This window comes from Sebastes umbrosus, chromosome 1, assembly GCF_015220745.1.
Source record: "Sebastes umbrosus isolate fSebUmb1 chromosome 1, fSebUmb1.pri, whole genome shotgun sequence".
Classification (NCBI taxonomy): domain Eukaryota; kingdom Metazoa; phylum Chordata; class Actinopteri; order Perciformes; family Sebastidae; genus Sebastes; species Sebastes umbrosus.
In genome coordinates, this window is record NC_051269.1 from 16,945,444 (window position 1) to 16,968,247 (window position 22,804).

The 22,804-nt window shown below is 40.2% G+C and overlaps 1 protein-coding gene across 1 annotated transcript; it reads right to left on the reverse strand.

Moving 5' to 3' along the window:
* Window positions 1-1,877: 1,877 nt before the first annotated feature.
* ppm1j (protein phosphatase, Mg2+/Mn2+ dependent, 1J) lies at window positions 1,878-21,289 on the reverse strand. Its single transcript, XM_037785167.1, is given in 11 exon segments — window positions 1,878-3,314; window positions 4,494-4,645; window positions 6,111-6,218; window positions 6,509-6,572; window positions 7,023-7,141; window positions 7,521-7,605; window positions 7,834-7,925; window positions 7,927-7,947; window positions 8,868-9,197; window positions 11,448-11,562; window positions 20,736-21,289. Coding segments are annotated over 11 exon segments (1,512 nt in total). The 5' UTR covers window positions 21,014-21,289; the 3' UTR covers window positions 1,878-3,166.
* Between the last annotated feature and the right edge of the window lie 1,515 nt (window positions 21,290-22,804).

A 22,804-nucleotide genomic window follows, 5' to 3' on the forward strand; every position in this document is an offset into this window, starting at 1 on the left:
CAGTTCTTAAAGATTTTACTCACAAAACACATGACCAATTTATAAAATGAGATTAAAACGTTTTTTTTAACAAACCTGTAATCCATGAATTGTAAAGGGATACATATATTTTTATTTTATTTGTTTTACCTATGTTAAAGGGACTGTTTGTAAGAATCAGAAATGCTTGTTAACAGCGACACCTGTGGTCATTAAGTCAACTAAAGTCAGCGTCGGGCTCGCACTTGTGCTCGCTCTAAATAGACATGAACAAACATCGCTCAAAACAGTGAGGCGACACACGTCAGCTAAAACCACAATATCACTCTATATTTCAGCTGCTTGGCAGTAATGTTAGCTGACCAGACGAGGGTCTCTCCATGAATCAATGCTGATCCTAGTGTTGGCTTTTCCTGCTTCAGACTCCCGGCCGGGTGCCGGAGGGAGACACCGGCACCCGGTCGGAGACGATAACGTTACTCGCTGTGGAGACCCGTCACTTCACAAGACACGGGAAACCTCTGTTGGTCCGGAGGAACTGCAGCAGTTACTTCTGTACAAACGTCCACTGTACATTCACTAGATATTCTCAGAGCTAAACTAACTCTTCGGCAGTGTGCAGTGTGCGCGCATGTACGTGAGGTGGAGCGAACTGAGTGAAGGAAAGCAGACAGAGGAGCAAAGTACAGCAGAGACTCCGACCCTGGAGACCAAAGCTACGGTCTCCCCCGCGTCCTCCGACCGCGGCCAACACTGTTTTGCAAGACGGGCTTCACTAGATATAACTTTGGTGCTTCCGTGTAGTTTGTGTTGGAGTCTTGTCTGAACAGCGTAGCCACACGTGAGCGCGCATGGGACACTGACCCGGATTGATTTATATGTTTAAGAAGTTACAAACAGTCCCTTAACTGTTTTATATGGCTGTACATGAATATCAAATTTTGCATTGACTATTTAATGTTTTTCTCATTCTCTGCTGCCAAAATGTAACTGTGAAATAAAAATGAAACCATACAGAAAATGTAATAAAAATATTCAAATCACCAAAAAAAATAATTATTAAAGGGTCCTTGTGGAGTTTTTGATCAGGCTAAAGTGAAAACACCTGTGTGGGTGGACAATGGAGGCCTTTAAATTCTCCAAAAGTTAACATTAGCACAACCTCGACAGCTACATTAAAATGCAATAACAATATTAGACTGATAATGTAATATAAAATAGTATTAAAGGGTCCATTCTGCGTAGGCTGAGTTATTTTAATAGTTAATTTAGCTGGTAATACCTTAGTTTACTTACTTTTAGTATTACATATTACATCATGGTATTACCGGTTATTTTCATCACACGTGTAAGGCCAGTTTGTGTCAAAGTGAAGGGTTACCACTTCAATACTTATCTAGTTTTAATAAGGTCAAAGAAGAAAAATAAATATTATTTATTGTTTTAAAGTAAGTAAGAATTGGAGTCTGTGAGACCCAAAACAGTGAGGAAGAAAAGCCAATGTCAACAAAACACAACGGTTAATCCTTAAATAGTTAATATTATGTTCAAAAGCTTTATGCTCATGTCAATAAACATGAAGCAGACTACTTTTCTATTGTTAAAAAAAGTTCATCCATCCTTTTGGAAACGTGTTGCCTCCTGAAATTCAATATGTGATAAAACAAACGGATAAATTCTGATAGGGAAAATAATTGTCTTCAGATAACTAAATACCGACTCATAATGACGTTAATGCCACGAGTCAATATAGGAAAAAGTGAATATTATAGTAACTGAACTTTCTTCTTAGTCAAACTGTAATTATCAGTGACAGGCTCTATGAACTATTCTGACTCATTAGTTACTAACCTCCTTCTGAGAAATAGATGGGACTGAGGAAAAACACAAGTCCAAAGCAAATGGGAAAATCTGATTTATTTCTAAGCTGGTACACATTATCCTTCTACCTCCTACTCTAGGACACACCGTCTCTCTAAACAAACAGTTAATGGATAGAAACATAAAACTAAAACTCCTGATACTGCTTACAGCCAAAGTTGTCTTCAAAAATATATATGGATAATCTAAATAACATGACATAACAAAAATGGTACAAAAGACGTATACGGTACATTTAAGGGCATCTTCTACAGGGAGGATCAAATTTAGTGCATCTGAAGAAAAGATCTCCATCTCTTAATAAGGCATATGTGTGACGTTTATCACATCTTACTATACCGAGACATTTACTGAGAACCGATTACTTTCTGCTCTGAGAGTTAAAAAAATAAAACATGTTAAATTAAACAAATGATCCTTTTTTTTTTTTTTTTTTAAACTGAACATAAGTGTAACCCTCTGTTCTCTCTATAGTAATGACAATAAAATAAAAACAAATCATTTATGAGCACATTCAATAAAAATATATCACAACTCAACAGGCTACCACAGAGCATGTGCAACAGTCTTCGAGTGCCTATAAGGTGTCGTCGTTCATTCATTCATCATTAAAACAGGAAGTAAAGAAATACAGGCTCAACTGATTCTGAGTCCAGTGCTGAAAAAAAACTGATCCATTTCACTGTTTTTACTTCCTACATGCTTCTTTAATGTACAGAAATTAATCTAATGATTTTTTTGTTTATTTCTTATATATATTTTTTTTTTTACAGGTTTCCATCCTTATGCCACAACAGCATCTCTTTGGTTTCCTCACATTCTTTACTGCAATCCCCTTTAAAATATATGATTGTGAAACATTTTTTTCTTATTTTTTTTTACAAAAGCGAGTCACATTCAGGATTTATATGACATGAAAATGAACAATCCATTCAAAGGATCGAGTAGCGGTCCAGCCTCAAACGTAAACGGGAAACAAAAATACTACGAGGGTTTAATTCTCTCTGGCAACCGTCACAAACAGCAGGTCTGGGAGGAAGAGTGTGACTTCTCTTATAATGTCACTGGAAATCTTTTGTTACATGACTGAGACCAACCCAATGATCCTGGGTTGGGTTGAAGTGAAGCTGATGCTGGGACTGGGTCCAGTCTGGGGTTGTTGATGATGGTGCTGCTCAGACCCGAGTCTCCCCTATGACAAAGGTGTTTTCTCCTCCCGCCGCCCCGTCGGTCCAGGGTTTAAGGAGTTAGGAGGGAAGGACCCGGAAAGCGTCATCCCTGTCATAGCGGTCGCTGCGACGCCTTGTCATGTCTCTGGCTCCTGCCCCGCCAGCGGGATGACAAACACAGTGATGTCATCGCCTGAGCCCAGTCTTTCATTGGGTAGCCGCCAGCCGCGCTCTTTCAGCACGCCTCGTGACCTCATCAGCAGGTCCTGGGCTGCCAGAGTGTACCTGTGTGATACATAGAGAGCAGAAAAACAGTCATTACAGTAGTGAAGTGCACTATAATTTATGACGAGCACAAACACACATACAACATACAGATTCATATTCAATCACAGAGGTTTATCAGACAAAATACAGCATGCTTCTTGTACAGTGGTCAAGAAAAATGATTTGACCTTCTGACTTAATATAACTAAATCAGTTTGGTAACTGCGTGACATCACCCGTTGGTTTGTGGGCTGCCGTTTGAAGCCTCGAGTTCGGCATTTTGGCCTTCTCAATTTCGTTTTTTGGCCGTCGCCACCTTGGTTTTTTGCAACCAAAAGTGACACGAGACGGTGGAGCTAAGTAAAACCGAATGCCGACTAAGACATTTTTAGGTGACCAAAGAGGTTATAATTAACTTTCATGAACTGAAAACACACAGTTAAACTCCCAGACCGGACAACGCCGTGGTTGGGTATGTTCCTATACAGCATGACAAGGGAAATCTCCCATGAGCGCAAAAAAAGTTTTGTTTGTCTAATATTACTGCTGATAATTTTGACATGCAACAGTTCTGTCTGTCTGAAGGTGTTGCTAAGCTTGAAAAACACAGGGATGCGGCGTTTGTTAAAAATCCTCCTGACACTCCAGTCAGTCATTCAGACAGAACTGAAGCTTCTTCTCGGATGAGAAGTGAAACGTCTTCAAGAATCTAAACCAAGTCCAGTTGCTGCTGATCTAACCCTTACTCGGATACCATGACCTGGATGACTGAGAACCTTCACAAACCTATTCTCAATATAATATTACACATTTGAAATCATATAAAATATATCTTCATCTCTTCATAAGAGAAGTTATAATTGTTGAAAATACTGTACATTAACAAACACTTTAAATGTCCTTTTATCTGCTTGTGACTAAATGTTTATAAATGACAAAATGGGAGGCTCAGTTAACATTACTGAGCTGACATACCTCATACTATACAGTAGGCTATATAAACTGTATATCTACTATAACTATAAGCACAACTTTGCAGGAGAGTATTTGTCACCACCTAATGGACGTACTGAGTATTAATGAAACTGCAGCTTTTATGGTAGTTTCATGTACAACATGTTCACACACGCGACACATGACAGAACATACTGTATAGCCAGAACAAAAACCTAATGTAAAGGATTATTTGACACATACCTCATGGGATCAGAGGGATCACAGCAGGATAAGTAGGCTGACACAGCCTCTGCCACTTCCCTGTCCGTTGTTACGTCCCACAATCCATCTGTGCCCATGACCAAGACATCGTCTGGGCCGTGTTTGTTTTCATCCACGTTATAAACCTTCACCTGTGACAGAAAGACATGTTATTGATAAAGTTGTATTCATCGTGCTGTCATGAAAGAAGAACATATTGTGCTTGTGTGTTTAGTGCTGTAGGATTAGCAAATGTATGCTGGCATAAAAGGGGCATAACCTCCATTTACAGTGCCACAGCTGCTCATGTTCATTCACATTTTTTTTCACATTATGTTGAGCCACTTATTTAGAGTGACTTACAACAAGCGACTGATGATATGGTTAGATAAGCTGAGTTCAGGAAACAGAGGCCTGATAATATTCCTGTAATGCTGAGCTGACAAGTGCTCGAACAGGAACAGGAAATGAGAAATAAAATCTATCACGAGAGGCAGAGAGTATTTTTAACTCCAGAAAACAGAGATAACAAGTGCTGTGATGACTTGTAACTACTCTTGAAAAAGGTTCAAATGACTGCATGCATTACAGCCCTGTGCACATTATCATTTTTAATAAATTGAAGAAGGAATTTGATCTTGAAAACAAAGATATATTTAGATATTTTACAGGTCAGGGATTAGATGTGAAGGAAGTAAAAAAGGACGATTCATCCACTGAGGGCTCCACAGTGAATGATGTTCTGGTTGGTTCACATAATCAGAACAATTCAAGAATTGTCTCTAAACTGTATCAGGGCTTACAAATCCATTTAATCACAAGTGTGTATGAGACAGCCTGATGAACCCTGTGGTGAAGAGAGTTGTTTGCACAGACACAAGCTTCTCTGTGCACCAACTTATTTCTGTTTCTGTCCAAAATCACTTCACCATTTTATCCTGTTACACATTTGTGTGAAATTGTCATAATTAGCATACTAATTCTTAAATTATGGCCCATAAACTTGTTTTGTGAGGTCATAGTGACCTTTGACCACCAAAATCGAATCAGTTCATCCTTGAGTCCAAGTGGACGTTTGTGACAAAATTCTCAAGGCGTTCCTGCGATATTCATGAGAATGGGTCAGACGGACGTACGTCCATTCAACGGATGGACAACCCAAAAACATAATGCGTCCGGCCATGGCTGTCACCAGTACGGAGGCATAACAATGTATGGAAATAGTTGTGATGGAAAAATTTATGTTTTCCCTGAGGAATAAGGGACAGCATTTTCCCACGTCACAATGGGCATAAAGACTGGACAGTATTGTATACCCCACTCGGTTCCCATGCTTTGTTGATGTTTGTTTCCTCCTTCTTATGTAAAATCTCTTTAAATAAAAGGTGAAAAAAGTGACTGCTGAAGTGAACAAATTTGTTTCTTTGCACCATATCTGAGTGCAATACGTAAAAAAAAAGCACATTATGAGACAAAGCTTTAAGCAACAGTGAAGCCAAAGTCCCAAAAGCTATTCAAATGTATCCTAAAGGCTCCAAGGTGGCTAAATCAGCGACGCCGAGGTGACTCCTCGGGCGGCGCTGACAACCAGCGCTGCTTCTGACTCCTCACACTCACCTCAGGGACGCAGGAGAGGAAGGGCTTGATGTAAATGTTGGAGTTGTACACCTTCAGGTCATGATCTCCCAGCCCACGGGTCACTCCGATTGTCGCCATGACACGTGCCTGTATATACCAACACATTCACAGTAAGGACAAACACACACAAACACTAATGTAGGTTATTGGTTCAGGATGTGATTCAGTTCTTGGAAAATCCACTTAAGAGGGATTATTAAGTGAAGAAGACCATGTTCTCTCAGACAATAATGAAAATGTTGGGCCGGTCTCATTTCTACCCGGGCGGACACCGAAGAATTTAACAAATTACTAAAAATGACCGCACAATAACGTATCAGCTGCTGTAGAGAGTCTGTGTCTTGAGTACAATACATTAGGTTTTCCGTGTTTCTTACCTTTTTCCCTTCTCCATATATCAGGGGGAATTTCAGATCATCTTCAACAATCGTCTTATAAGCCCTAAAATAAGACAACCAACACATCTCAGATGTAAGTTACTGAAACACAGCAACAATTTTTATAACTAATTAAATGTTTAAGACATTTTTTTAAGCATATATGCCAACAATTCACTGGTTTCTAGCTTTTCTAATGTTAATATTTTTTTATTTACATTTTTTTTTTATCATTGTAAAATTAATATTTTGGGTTTTAAACTTGTTCAAAAAGTAATTTAAACAACTGGAGCTGTGATGGACATTTCTACTATTTTCTGATATTTCATAGACTAAAGGAATGATTGATTAATCTAGAAGATAATAGGCAGATTAATCGATAATTAAAATCATCGTTAGTTGCTGCCCTTGATTAGAGATCAATAACTATTGAATGCCCAATAAAGAGTATAGTGTTCATGAAAAGTGATTAACTGTCAGATATGTGATTAAAAAGGATCTCTGATGGGTTTACCAGCCAGTCATGGTGTGGTCTCTGTAGAGCATCTTTTTGCCTAGCTCGCTGTGCTGGATCCTACGAGGGAACTCAATGTGAGTGAACTCATTACCCAGGAGCTCCGGCCTCAGGAAGCCCTGGAGGGACACACAAAACGAGACAGGTCGCATCAAACTACCGGCTTTACTTAAGCCTAAACGTCTGTCACGACTCTGAAGAAAAGCTGGAAGATTTCATGTGTAACAGAAGACCTGCAGTAGCAGCAAACATCATCCACCTACACTGTGACTCACAACTACATCCAGCAACTAAAACAGGCACAGATAAACGTGTCGGTGTAATACAGGATTTCCTACCTCAACTTTACTGTTAGTAACACCTCATTTGACTTGTAAAGATCAACTGTTTATATTTATACTCTTCATTTTACAGCTTGCTTTGCAATTACAAGATTATAAAAGTTTTGCGTCTTTTGGTAAAATATTTGTATTTGAAACATAGAAGACAGAAGAATACCAGATACTGTAGCCGCTGTCGCTCTGACTCAGGTGTGAATTCATTCGTCATGGGAATAACTTCATTATTCCGGATGATTATGCCCCTGCAGGGAGACAAGAGGGAGAGGAGACAGGAGTGAGAAGGTTCACACTGACAGTGTCATGATGCTGCAGTACGCAAAGTGACCCCCAGAGGGCACAAGAAGCTGCTGTATCTGAGAAGATTTCACATATAAATCTCCATACACTGTACAGCGGAGAGCTACAGTGAATTACACAGATTTTATCCTGTGGTCTGCAGTAGAGAATCATTCTACTCTCAGTTCTCTCACCTGCTATCTCCAGAATTGGCAACGTAGAGTTTCCCCATTAAATGAATGGCGGCTAAGGCACAACACCCACCGGAGATGGCATAGGACGTTTTTTTCCTTTTCAATTAGGTCATCCTGAAATAAAAAAAGAGGAAAAATCAAAGTAAGAACAAAAGGCCATAGAACCTCAGAGGTTCAAGAGCCTCACTTTGCCTCTAATCAGCCTGAATAGCTCATTATTTTCTCCATAAATATTCATATTCAAAACAAAACAGCAGTGCTGATGGAGAGAAACAAGGAGGCTTTGAAGAATACATTACTTAGGCTGTGGGTTATCAGTATCATCTAAACCAGACAGCCGTTGCATCAGAGGAGAGTATCACTTTGAGCTTACTGACAGATTTGGGCTATTTGCCCATTTGAGGTTTGGATATTATTTACAAACAGGAAGAACTGAAGATTAAAAAAAATAGTCTGCAGCCAAGCTAGCAGTCATACAAAGCTGCCCTTGGGCACGGCAATGCTTTGAGCAAAATGCTAACATAAGCATGCAAACATGCTCATAATGACAATGTTACTCTGGTGTTTAGCACGTAACACAACGTACAGCTAAGGCTCGTTAGTTTTGTGGGTATTTGTTCATAAAACAAGATTGGACAAAGTGAAAATTTAACCTGATGATGGCTTTAGATGAAAAGTTAAGGAATCATCAAAGTTATTACAATTCATTCTGAGGGGAACATGAATAGCTGAACCAAATTTAATGGCAATCCATCCAATAGTTATTGAGATATTGCCATGGTAGAAAAGCTTTGAAAGAAAGTTAAATTCATTAAAATAAGATCTTTCTCCGATCTGACCTTTGGTGCAAATCATAACAGAACAGCTAAGATAGTAAGCCTGAAGTGCTTTCTGGGAATTGAGGTTAAAATCTTCAGTAATGTTGCTGTTTGAAGATAAAAAAAAAAAGTGCATAAATACCCAGTGGAGCTTGAAATATGTTAGGTACTGTTTTCTTGTTTTCTCTCATAGTTTGTCAGTGATCATCTGCTCACCATCTGTGAGAAGGCGGTCTCTATGACTCCCATCACCAGGCTCTCCAAACTGACGACCTTCTCCATGTGAAAGCGCACTGATGAGTCAGTGACGGCATCGGGGTCTTCCGTTTCCTGCGCGGCCCCCTTCTTTGCGTCCGCCTGGTACGGGCTGCCGTTCTTAGCCAGGCAGATAGGAGGTGCGCTGGTGGGGTTTTCCATCAGGTGGCAGATTTCTCCCAAACGGTCTCTGATGAGGCGGTGAAGCAGCTTGGAGGCCATGATGGCGGCTCCAGAACCTGCATGTCCGTCAAACACGCCCCAGAAGTGGAGAGGGATTCCTGTTCCATCCTAAAAAAAATTATATGAATATAACAATGTGTTAAATAAATGTAGTAAAAGAAAGTTTAAAAAAAAAAAATGGGTTCAAAAACCTCCCACGAGATTACAACTCTGAGCAGAAGGCACAGATTTGTGAGGGTTTAGAGGCTCTGGGTCTGCAGCTGGTGACATTTTTAATGCTAAGCAATATGCTTCTTCCAGTTCAGGTCTTACTGAGGAGCAAATCTAGATTATAATATTAGGGAAAAGTTGGCAAGACATCAAAATATTGTTGCTTTACTTTTCATGATTCATATAATTCAAGTCTTAAACAATATAGAACACTAGTGTGCAAAAAACATGAAACTGAAGTGATATTAACAGTGAAAATCAAGTGTTCTGTGATATCCGTCCAAATGGGATCAACACAAGCGATGGAGAGACAGCAGGAAAAATCTCCTCATCTCATCGCTGGGCTTTTGCTGATCCACCGTGATGCATTGGGCGATGGAGAGGCGTTGCCACCTTTGTGTTTGCAGGCGTGTTTACAAGCAGAGTTGGCCTGACTGACTAACTAACACATGAACAGGCACAAGGCATCTGCTTCCCGCTCTGATGCTAGACTCAAGTGGGGGAGGGGTGCAAAACAAGGGATGATGTAATTCATTTACACCAAATGGAGGACGAGAATGTGTATATGTGTGTGTGTGTTTGTTTGGGGGGGTGCGTGTGAAGGCATAGTAGGTCTAAAACAGATATATTGACCTGAGGAGTAAATGTGTTTAGAAAGATTACAGGACTACAAACACTGATAAACCTGTCTTTGGCCCGTGATCTATGGACACTGACACAATTCTTATGACGTACCATGTTCAACAGGGCAAACCTGTAGTGTGTGTGTGTTTGTGCGCACATTTTTTTATGTTAAGAAAATGAATCACTATGATCGAATTGCTGCACTATCTTGATTGCAGAGAGTAAAAAAACCTCACTGCTCAGCCAGATCTGGCACTTTCAAACCTGCAATAACAGATTTTTGGCCACGTATGTTAGTAGTCAGTTGCCTGTTTACACATTCTGCAGATAGAGGAGCAACATTAGCATTGAGTTGGAGTCGTGTTTGTGGCCACCTGATGAGATAATGCAGTAATTATTCACTCTCTCTTAGCTTTGTTTTTGGTCTCCACCAACTCCTGACTGAATTGAATATCCCGCCCTTCAGCTGCTAAAAACTATGTTCACCAGTAAATCACTATCTGTGTCTGTCTGCTGTTTAGTGCTCAGCAGGTAGTGTACAGTGGGTTATTAGAGCTTTTTCACTGAAAACAGCAGCTACTGAGAGCTGTGAGAGTGAACAGTAAAGTTGCAAGACTCCAAAACACCGAGTTAAAATGCTCCGTTGAGTGATAATTCTATATGGGCTTTGTCTCTACAAGTGACTTCTTCCACACACAAGTAGTCGTGTGATCCATTGTTATTGTAAAAATATTGATTATATCTGCTTTTAAAAAATGGAATCATAACAAATCTTGATAGTAATAGAAAAAAGACAACCAAACTGGCACTTTAAAGGGCAGATCCATTTTTTTTAGGTTTTTAAAATATTCTAAATATACACTTAAACTGATATTCATTTTTTTAGGTGGCAAAAATAAGGCTCCCGTCCACAGCGGCTTTACCTCGCCATCAGACAGCCCTTTCCGACAGGGAACTGAAGCCATTATATCACTTTCTTCAAAGCCACCAGACTCCATTGACAAAAACAGTACTTTTGCCTCGCAGAACACGGGAGTATACATTCGGCAGTTATATGTTCTTAACTACAAAGCTGAGAGTGAAGATACAAACATTCCACAAAATGCTTATCTTGTATGTTTTCTGACCACTGGGACTTGTTTTCTTTGCTTTGTAAGAATGAGACGATGAACATTGAGGGATACATCAGAGACATTTGGACGACAGTATAGATAGAGAAAAATTGGAAGTCCCACAGGGATTGGAGGTGAATCCATCAATACCAAATAGGATACGAAGGCACCACTACTGGGTATCAGATAACTACAATGTATGCAATGATGCAATTATTATATCAATGCACTATTCTGCTCAGACTATATTGTGTTTGAAGCTACATAGCAAGAATTCCAAATACCTCAGACACCTTCAGGACTTAGAGTACGCCGACGTCAGATTTAAAAACATGATCACTAATTGTTTACTGGAACATTCAGACTTCAGCCAGACATTTCATCCCTCATTCATCGACTCCTGTTCACTCACCCCGTTGTCCTCCATCAGAGAGGAGTTGCGGTGTTTGCCACTCGGCTTCTTCACGAACAGCTTCTCACAAGAGGCCTGGTCCTCGTTCAGCATGCTCTTCCCCGCATTGATCACCCTGATGGAGAGAGAGGCGAGGAAGGAAGGTGAGCCTGGAGTCAGATGATTTATAGTGTTTGCTACCTCTAACCACATGAAAGTATAATAGCAGACAGAAATATGGAGAGAGTGGAGGAGTATAAGGAAAAAAGTGGGACAGGATGCTGTCATGTCCCAGAGGGAACTTGCAGGAGGGATTAAGTGTTTTTATTATGAGCTGATGCCTTCAGAGGATAATAGCTTTAGAGTAATGCACTGTTTCATTCTCTGGCAGCGTCATCTACCCTGGTGGTGTGTGCTGCAGCAGTGCTCACTGGAGGTACCAATGCAGACCACTGTGGTGAAGCTGCAGGAAACTGTGCTGCGTAGCTCTATCTATGAAAAATAGTAACAGGTAGCCACAGATTTCCTGTTACACGCTCGAGTGCACACTCTAACACTCATCAATTTAGTTTAACCATACCATTTTTTTTCTTTTTTCCAACCATTGGCGTTCATTCAATTCAGTACATTATGAAAATCAACTAGTAGGTTCTTGAAATTTGCTTGTGAGTTGTGTAATCCATCATGGATCAAAACGATAGGAGTATCAACTGTAAACAGTGGGCAACCTCTGGGTCTGAAAAGTGAAGCCAATGCTGAAGTGCCTTAAACTTGCATTCTTTCTAACAGCCAGCAGGGGGCGACTCCTCTGGTTACAAAAAGAAGTCTGATTGTATAGAAGTCTATGAGAAAATGAGCCTACTTCTCACTTGATTTATTACCTCAGTAAACATTGTAAACATGAGTTTATGGTCTCAATCGCTAGTTTCAAGTCTTCTTCAATACAGCTTGATGTTCATTTAGTAAATTATGGTTCCATTTAGAGTCAAATAGACCATAAAGCAGGGGATGCTTTAGGGTGTGGCTACCTTGTGATTGACAGGTCGCTACCACGGCGTTGTCCGGTCTATGTTTTCATCTTACAACTTTAACCCTTTCACAGTGTGTTTTCAGTTCATGAAAGTGAATATTAACATTTTGGTCACCTAAAAATGTCTCATTCATCGTTCGGTTGTACTTCGCTCCACCCTCTCGTGTCAAAAAACAAGACGGCGACAGCCAAAATGCTGAACTCGAGGCTTCAAAAAGGCAGTCCACAAACCAATGGGTAACGTCACTGTGACGTCACCGTGACGACGTCTACTTCTTATATACAGTCTATGATTGTAAATCATTCTGCACCATAAACCTGCATTCTACTTGGGGGCAGCGCAGCCAAAGAGCTGAGGGGAGCTGCAGAGTCTCTGTGGGTTTGTAACAACAAGCGAAGCTTTTCACATTACTTAATAATTTCAGTCATTGTTCATGTAAAAATATTGATTAGTGCAGCTTTAACTGCTTTACCACACAATGATAACCTCTCACCATCTACTGATTGCACTTTCAAGAATCTGCTAATTGATCTCCATTCTTTATTGAAATGAATACAAACTAATGGCTGCCTCAAATAGTGGGACGAAATACATGAAAATAATATCTAAAACACAACAGCATGTTTTACAAAATAGTATTAATAGTAATAGTATCCGTATTAGATGGACTAAAACATACAGACATCCACTGGCATGTTCCTCTAAGCTGCCACATTAAGCAGACTTGGACAGGTTGCATTTTGGACCTCATGCTGGCATATTATGTAACAGTTTTTCAGTTTCAATTATAGATAAATGCCACATTAGCTGGATAATGTGGCATAATGCCTATTGCGCAATCCAAGTAATGCAAGTATTGTCATAAAGATTCCCTCGGAAACTTCTGCAGAGAAGGGATTAGTACTTTATCAGTTACTGCTGGGATCACCAAGAGAAAGAGACCAACAGTGAGAGAGAGATAGAGGAAAAACTGGACAGTCAAACAAAGGAGACGAGAGACATCCAGAGAAAAAAAATCTCATCAAAATAAGACCTTTGACCTCTCACTTTCCAAATAGTTCAGCTGATTACAATCACTGCAGAAAATGTCTGGCCAGAAGCTCCGATATCAGAGAGCAGCAGAAATGAAGCAAAATGCAACTGCTGCCCAAATCTGGATTATAAAAAGCCCTTTCACTGTCTAATCAGTTGAAAGCAGGAGACAGGCTCCACAGTGTCCTGCACGGGGCTCCCTGCATTAGGACTAATGGCAGGGAAGAATTTAAAGTCGCCTGATCGTCGTCTAAACTTTCTGCCAAGGCCAAGAGTTGGCACGAAATACAGAGTTTTATGTGCTGTTATTGGATGCATCAGAGATTATTGGAGGCCAACAGTATGTTAGTCTAGCTGAAAACATGGCCACCATGAGACCTCTTATAATGTTACTCTTTTGACAAGACAATTTCACATTCTGGTCTTTTAAATAAACATATTTTATATTAGTAAAGTTAATAATGTTCAATAAAACGTAAAAATAGTGGAACAGTTAGCTTGTACAATACTAAAAAAATTTGAAATTCCTGATATAATGAAGAAGAGACCAGGTTGAATATAAAAGCAAATGTCTCCTTTCTACATTTTTATGCAGTGTAATGAAGTTCAACGTCTCCCACAGTGAAGAATCAGCAATTATTCTCTGTTTTGAAAGCAGTCACATGCGCTCAATGGGCTATAATTGAACATAATGTCGGTGGCGTGGGAGAATGTGATTCTAAACCAAGAGCTCAAGCCTTCCTATAATGTGACTTAACTCTTTCGCTTATCTGCGTTTCGGTCATAAGTTTCCACAACTTGTGACTGAAAACCATTTTGGTCATGTTTGGTATGTTTGAACCCTCCTACTGAACACTACATTATTAAGCAAGGAAAGTTCAAAAGAGGAAGTTGAGAGTTCCAGTGAATGCTCAAGTTGAGGCTGTTGGACTTTTTAACCACGTCTGTGGTTTTATTAGACATCTTCTCTCAGGAAATAAAATAAATAAATCTGTCAAAACAAGTAAAACTGTGGTTAAAAGATTTCGCCATTCACCTCATATCTTTTCAACGTGTGCAACTCAGGAAGGGCTGATGTGAAATTGTGTGGTTCAATCAGAGGCAGATCAGTGGTTTCTAATGAAAACACCTCTTAAATAATCTTTTACATTTTGAGTTGTTGATAATTTTCCATTACAAATTTGTACTTTCTGACACATGGATGTAACCAGTATACCTCTGATGTGTATTTCTACAGTATGTGTCATCTTTGTTCTTAATACTTTCCGCATTACTAGTGGTCAATAGTACCTGTTTGTGCAGTCTGGCCTGTGGGTGTGTATCTAATCCCTCTGCTCACAACACACACACATCCGAGAGTAAAAGAGTGGATGCTTTGAGAGGATCTTTACAAACTGAATGTGAAAAATAGATGAATCCCCTGGTTGTTGCTAAACTGTGTTACTTCAGGTGAAGGTGAGCAGCTAAACAAACACTGCAGGCCTGAACAGAGTCTTCATCTGTAGCACGTAAGAATTAGCCTAGTCATAGTCTGAATTCCTTTTCAGGGAGAGGAAATTGCACGTCATGTTTGCAAGATGGTGCAATGCTGGAATGAGAAGTGACGCTGACAAACCCCCTGTACAGTAATAACAGCGAGGTACTGCAGTAACTTGAATATTGCGTAGAACATAATGCAGGTACTGTAATAAAAACATGCTACAACTCGTAAACTGTGTCTCACCATCACTTTAGGATCTGGACACCGAATAGTCAGTTTAAGCATGTAAAAGCCTGTAAATGAGGATATGGGTGATAGGAACAAAAAACAGGAACATAGTTCTGCTCATTGCTTTGAAAGGCATGGCAACAACACACAGTGAATGTTCAAAATACCAGGGACGTCTTTATGACTTTACATTGCAGCTATCTACACCTCAACTCACTGAAAGCTTGAAGATGCTTTAGTTCATCTACTTTTCTTTACTTATCACTTCTATTCTGTTCATTCGAAAAAATGTACCTTTTTTTCTGGATCAACCTCAGCCATGTACTTAAACCTACAAAAACATCTTTTTAGCAACTAAGAGGCAACGGAAACAACATTAACATATCGTCATCTTTTAAGTCTATGTGGCAAACATCTCATTAAATGTGCATTATCCATCATTATAAGCCTCATAGATGTGGGTCGGTTACTGAATAAAAACGTTTTGAACACAGCTTGTTTAGGTTTAGGCAACAAAACCACTTAGTTAAGTTTAGGGAAATAGATTGTGTTTTGGTTTAAACTAACTGCGTTTGAAAAGTGAAAGTGAACTTAAAGTTGTGAACACAAAGACAACTTTACACGGAATGCGTACCCTGGTCTCCTGGGTAAAAACCCTGTGTTTTGTGTCCCATTGACCCCAACCTCCATCCCTTATAGAGTGTCACGCTGTCTCTACTACAGCACCTGACTTCTGCTTCTACTCCTGTCATAATTACTACAGTCACTAGAGGTCGTTGTCATTTTCTTTTATTTCTTTTTTCGGTGATCGCCCATGTGAATAGATGATAAAACCTACTAGTGGGTGTGGCAGGGCCCTTCTAACCCACATCTATGAGGCTCATAAACACTGATAACTTCCATTTAATGACCTGACTGCTTATTTACACATCCAGGAGTTACGGAGCAACATTATCATTCATTTTGAGTGGTGTTTCTATCTACCTGATGTATGTAAGTCCAATATTCACTCTCTTTTAGCTCTGTTTTTGGCCTCTACCAACAACAAAATGCTCCACTATGTTCACCAGCTAGTTGCTAACTTTGTCTGTCTGCTGTTTGGTGTTGAGCAGGTAGTGTACAGCGGGGTTTTAGCTTTTTTACTAAAACCAGCTGCCTGCTGCGGCTGAAAACAACACTATGAGAGCAGTGAGAATGAACAAAAACAGTAAAATTGCTGCCAGACAGCTAAACAATGAACTGAAACCTGCAGTAAACTCTGTGAGGCTGAGGGGAGCTGCAGATTCTCTCTAGATTCACCGTTACGCCTCTCACATTACAAATTGTTTTCACATTGTCATTTGATAAACTGTTTTTATAAAAATATTGATTATAGCCGCTTTAACAAAAGAGTTACTGCACATTCAAAGTTAAGTGTGACAGGAACTGTTCTGAATCTTATGAGAGAATTTTATTTCCCAAAGTGAAATGATTCTGTTAAAACGTCATCATTCTCTTGTTCCTGCATTACAGAGAGCTTACTTTCATAGTCGGCTAACATCTGTTCATTCATGCATTATTAATAATATCACACAGAGCTATTACATCATAGACGATAATCAATTATATATGAACTCATAGATGATATGTATGAAAAAAAATGTGTTCCCATGCGTATCTTGGTTTGAAATTAGAGATGAATACATTTCCAAAACGAGTATATGCCTCCTCACACTCTCTCTCATGATCTCCGTGCAAGCGGGGCCTGACGGCTCGCCTCCATATTAAATTGTATTAAATAGCCATTTGACAAAAGCACTCTGAGTGGCTTACCGTAAGTGCACTCACATGTTTGTGCTGACACGATGTTGAACAGCATCATTTAGACTCATTATCTCGAGCATCCTAAACCTGTGTGGTGCTAAAATTGCAGACAGATTTTAGGCAATTCCCTTCAAAATTAGACCCTGTGTGTTTGACGTCTGAGACAACAACGATGCTCAAAGCTTTTACGACCATAAGCAAACACACGGTGCATCAGGACCAGTGAAAACATACCAAAAAACTGCTCAGGCTAACCTGACAACAATGACCATGAATCCTCATTAAGTGATATCTAAGTGGATAAAGTGACAGAGTCTGAGTGTAAGCCAATAGGGCGGCCTCCAACTGGACAGCATCCACCTCCTCTACTGTTTGGCCTTCACTGTTCCAACTCATTACAGCACAAGGGGAGTGAGCAGCACCAGACAAAAGGGAGGACGCTAATAGATGCTCAAATAGATAAATCTTGCTCTGTGAAGATTATATTCTCAGCCAGATTGATCTACGGTGATGCTGCGCAGTTTAACCATCCATGTTCCAATCAGTCCACACACATCACAGTTCATTTAGCACCTTTTAATGGCTCCAAATAGTCTTATCAGAGTCATATCAGCTGTATGAGTAAATAAATCACTTTGTCAATCAATCCTAAATAAACACTGCCGTACATTCATCTAAGTGTACAGCCTTTACAACCCGATTACAGCAGTAATGTGGCATTAATGCTGCACTTTAGAGAGTGGACAGAGTCTTTATGTCCAGTGTTAATTGATGATGTTTTCAGTCACATTAATTTGGGATTGATTTGTTATTTTTGTCTGCTCCCAATGTGTTAATTTATAGGGGCGTGACGATACATATGGATTGGATTGGATTGTCATTGAATCAATATATCGATTCAATGACAATCCAATGTCATCTATGCAAAGTGAAAACATCATTACATATCATCTTTAAGATAAGCCTTTGTATTGTATCATTGACCACAGAATCTGTATAATATTGTATCGTGATGAAACGTGATTTACACCCCTAGCAATTTACCACTGATGAGTGTGGACTTTGGGGATTTTTACACTCAAGCACTGACAGCTGATGCATGAGCAGATCAGCCGATTAGGTTGTGTTGTAAACAGCACTGCTAATACCGTGATTACAGATTCAGAGTCATTTGCGGCAAAATGCAGATAACAGCACTGATGACGGTGCATATTCCCACACGCACTAACATAACCTCCCTTTATGCATTACACAGCATCCTCATTTGACCTCGACCATTCAGTCTTCTGAGACGGCTGTCGTCACAGATCTCGTCCCTGTCCCCTTGAGGCTCTCTGCATGACTCAGCCTTTTTCTTTCTTTTTCCACACTGGGTGCAGGAGTACAGGCAGGCAGGGGGTGGTATAGCCCATATACTGTATACTGTATACTGTATACTGTAGAGCTGGAGCTATTCAGTCCTTCATATCTCTCCCCCACTCTCTCCTCTGGGAGAGTGGAATGTCTGAATGTGTTTTTCCTCAGCGGGAATCGCCTAAACAGCAAATCCTGGCCAATAGTGTGAATGAGATGTTGCTGCTTTGTTTCTACCTGTGAGAGCACTGCAGGCGAATTATAAAGTATAAAAGCAGCTGCAGTAAAGCCAAGGACATGAGGAGTGGAGCTCTGCACCTACGCTCACAGAAAAATGTGAATGGTCACATTTTCTTTTTTTTTAAGGATGAAGATGAAACAACCTAAACACAAACTTAGAATGACAATTTTTAAGAATAAGCTCCCAGACATAGACAAAAAAATAAAGAAATTGAGCTCTCATATGTGCTGTCTGCACATTAACCACACTTTGGCAAAACCCAGATCTCAGAATTAATAACCAACCAATAAAATAACCAACCAATAAAATGCAAAACATGGAGGGAAAAGGGCATCACACACCTCCGTCATCACTTTACAAATTACTCGCTATCATCCTTTGAACAGTTAAACGACAAATTCAACATAGGCAAAGAGCAATATTTACAGCATATCCAAATAAGGAACTCTATCAATGCATCAGACCATACCCATTAATAAAAATATTGCTACCAAAGCAAATACCCTGAAACAACTCTCCAAATTTTACTAAATCTTATCTGCATCAGATTCCACCATATCCCTACCAATGGAAAAATGGAAAAAGGACCTCAATATTAACCCGGATCACAACTTCTGGACACAAATCTACCTTTCAAATGTGCAAAAATATCAATTTACAACTGATCCAACACAATTGAGTTCTCATATACTGTAGGTTATATGTTTTTTTTAAGGTATCTGAAAGGTCATGGATGTAAGATAAAACAGAGAAAGGCTTGTTAGTAAGCATGAGAAGGTACATTTCCTGCTTTCACTTTTGAATTGTCTGACTAATTCCAGCATAACTCATCTTTAAATTGACTCAAGGAGGAGCCTTGTAGTCAAATATCTAATGAACACAAATGTCACTGTGTCATGATAAGGATGCATTTTGACTCATTACACACTGCTCCATTACATATCATTTGCAGCAGCTCAGTGGAGGTGAGGAAAGGTAGAAACTGTACAACAGCAAAAAAGGCCAACACAATTGAGTACTCATATAGGTTATATGTTGGTTTTTTTTAAGGTGTCTGAAAGGTCATGGGATGTATGATAAAACAAAAGAAAAAATAAGAAAGGCTTGTTAGTAGAGAAGGTACATTTCCTGCTTTCACTTTTGCATCACCTGACTAATTCCAGCATAACTCTTCTTTAAATTGACTCAAGGAGGAGCCTTGTAGGCAAATATCTTTGAACACAAATGTCACTGATAGGGAGCGTTTTGACTCATTACTGCTCCATTAAGTATCATTTAACAGCAGCTCAGTGGAGGTGAGGAAAGGTAGAAACTGTACAACAGCAAAAAAGGCCAACACAATTGAGTACTCATATAGGTTATATGTTGGTTTTTTTTAAGGTGTCTGAAAGGTCATGGGATGTATGATAAAACAAAAGAAAAAATAAGAAAGGCTTGTTAGTAGAGAAGGTACATTTCCTGCTTTCACTTTTGAATTGTCTGACTAATTCCAGCATAACTCATCTTTAAATTGACTCAAGGAGGAGCCTTGTAGTCAAATATCTAATGAACACAAATGTCACTGTGTCATGATAAGGATGCATTTTGACTCATTACACACTGCTCCATTACATATCATTTGCAGCAGCTCAGTGAAGGTGAGGAAAGGTAGAAACTGTACAACAGCAAAAAAGGCCAACACAATTGAGTACTCATATAGGTTATATGTTGGTTTTTTTTAAGGTGTCTGAAAGGTCATGGGATGTATGATAAAACAAAAGAAAAAATAAGAAAGGCTTGTTAGTAGAGAAGGTACATTTCCTGCTTTCACTTTTGCATCACCTGACTAATTCCAGCATAACTCTTCTTTAAATTGACTCAAGGAGGAGCCTTGTAGGCAAATATCTTTGAACACAAATGTCACTGATAGGGAGCGTTTTGACTCATTACTGCTCCATTAAGTATCATTTAACAGCAGCTCAGTGGAGGTGAGGAAAGGTAGAAACAGCATAAGGCCATGTTGGCCATCACTTGGCTGCTGCAGTGTTCTCAGAGCTGCTGAGGCTGCAGCAACACAGGCCTGACACTCATATGCACCATCATAAAATCATCATATCTGGTGATTTTGTGTGTCATTTCGTCAATGAACGACTCTGACTCACTCTGCATATCCCGTCCTCCAGGGCAGCCTGCTGTCTCTCTTTAACGTGAGCACCGGCCGTGACGCGTGCTCGGTGGAGTACTGCAGCAGCTCCGGGGTGAGGTCCAAGAAGTCCGGCCGGCCGTAGGGGAAGCGCGGCGGCAGGCTGTCCCCAGGTCCGCCGGGCTGACCACCACCTCCTCCTGGGTGATGGTTGTGGTGGTGGTGGTGGTGGTGTCCGTGAGGCATCATCCCTCCCACCAGAGTGGACATGGCGTTTTTAACTTTGCTGATCATCATCCACAACCAAATAGATCCGGACTGGGAGAATTAAAACGCGCTGCGATGTTGTTAGATGTTATATAAAAAAACAAAAAAACAATACACAGCCAGTGACGAGGATCATTTCAGGAAGCGATGTTTCTCTTTCCCCCCTCCTCGGCCCCATGTGACAGCTCTCAGCTCTCAGGCAGCAGACAGACGCGATGTTTTCCTCATTCAGACAGAATAAAAGCTCTCAGTGCTGCGGACAGCCTGTAATCCGCCTGATGGACTCACTGCTCCTCTCTCAGGAGGAGGAGGCAGGGCTTCACTGGGCACATCCTCAAAATATTACCATCAGCTGCAAGAAATATGTAAGCCTAGAGGCTGCTTTATTCAGCAGGATTAACGGATCTTTAATGTGAAAGTCAGCCAATGACACATTTAAGAAGCTATAGGCTATGATGACATTAATTTGGACAATAAAGCTGCACTCAAAATGTAATATTTACACTCTATATCAAGTAAAAAAAAGACAGCATCTTATGTTGTCCACATCCAAAAGGCACCATTTATAAAGGGTTTTGTTTAAGTAACTAATCACTAAATTAAAGCATAATAATTCTTTTAAAGGGACTGTTTGTAAGAATCAGAAATGCTTGTTAACAGCGACACCTGTGGCCGTTAAGTCAGCGAAAGTCAGCGTCGGGCTCGCGCTTGTGCTCGCTCTAAATAGACATGAACGAGCATCGCTCAAAACAGTGAGGCGACACACGTCAGCTAAAACCACAATATCACTCTATATTTCAGCTGCTTGGCAGTAATGTTAGCTGACCAGACGAGGGTCTCTCCATGAATCACTGCTGATCCTAGTGTTGGCTTTTCCTGCTTCAGCCCCGCAGTAAGTAACGTTATCGTCTCCCGACCGCGGCCGGAGAGAACAGGGAAGACACCGGCACCCGGTCGGAGACGATAACGTTTCTCGTTGCTGAGCCCCGTCACTTCACAAGACACGGAAAACCTCTGTTGGTCTGGAGGAGCTGCAGCAGTTATTTCTGCATAAACGTCAACTGTACATTCACTAGATATTCTCAGAGCTAAACTAACTCTTCTGCAGTGTGTAGTGTGCACGCATGAACGTGAGGTGGAGCGAGCTGAGTGAAGGCAAGCAGGCAGAGGAGGAGAGTACAGCAGAGACTACGGCCCTGGAGACCAAAGCACCGTCTCCCCCGCGTCCTCCGACCGTGGCCAACACTGTTTAACAGACGGGCTTCACTAGATATAACTTTGTGGTTTTGGTGCTTCCGTGTAGTTTGTGTTGGAGTCTGAGTCTGAACAGCGTAGCCACACGCGAGCGCGCATGGGACACCGACCCGGATTGATTTATACATGTAAGAAGTTACAAACAGTCCCTTTAATAAGGCACTGATTAGAACAATAATCCCTCTGATCGTTGAATAATTGATACATTAAAGGTCTTATTAATACAATTTTTATGTAGACAAATAATTTAAAAAAAAAATACTTCCACAGAGCTTTTAGAAAGGTGCGTTATAAAACTATGGCTTTTCCTAAAAAATAATAATTGTGAATTAAGCATTTTTAAATATTTTACGGGTCCAAAATGAATGTTTTGTTTATTTCTTTGGAAGATATCTGACGTTTGGTTCCCACTTCTAACAAGGCTTGTGAGACAATAGTATAACAACGTTGGTATCACATGTCTAAGTGTCACTCCATTTGACCATAAAATATGCAGGGTGCCCAACAAACTGACAACCACTTGTTGTGAAGTAAATGCAATGGAACGGGGGAGGGAGAATGCGACAT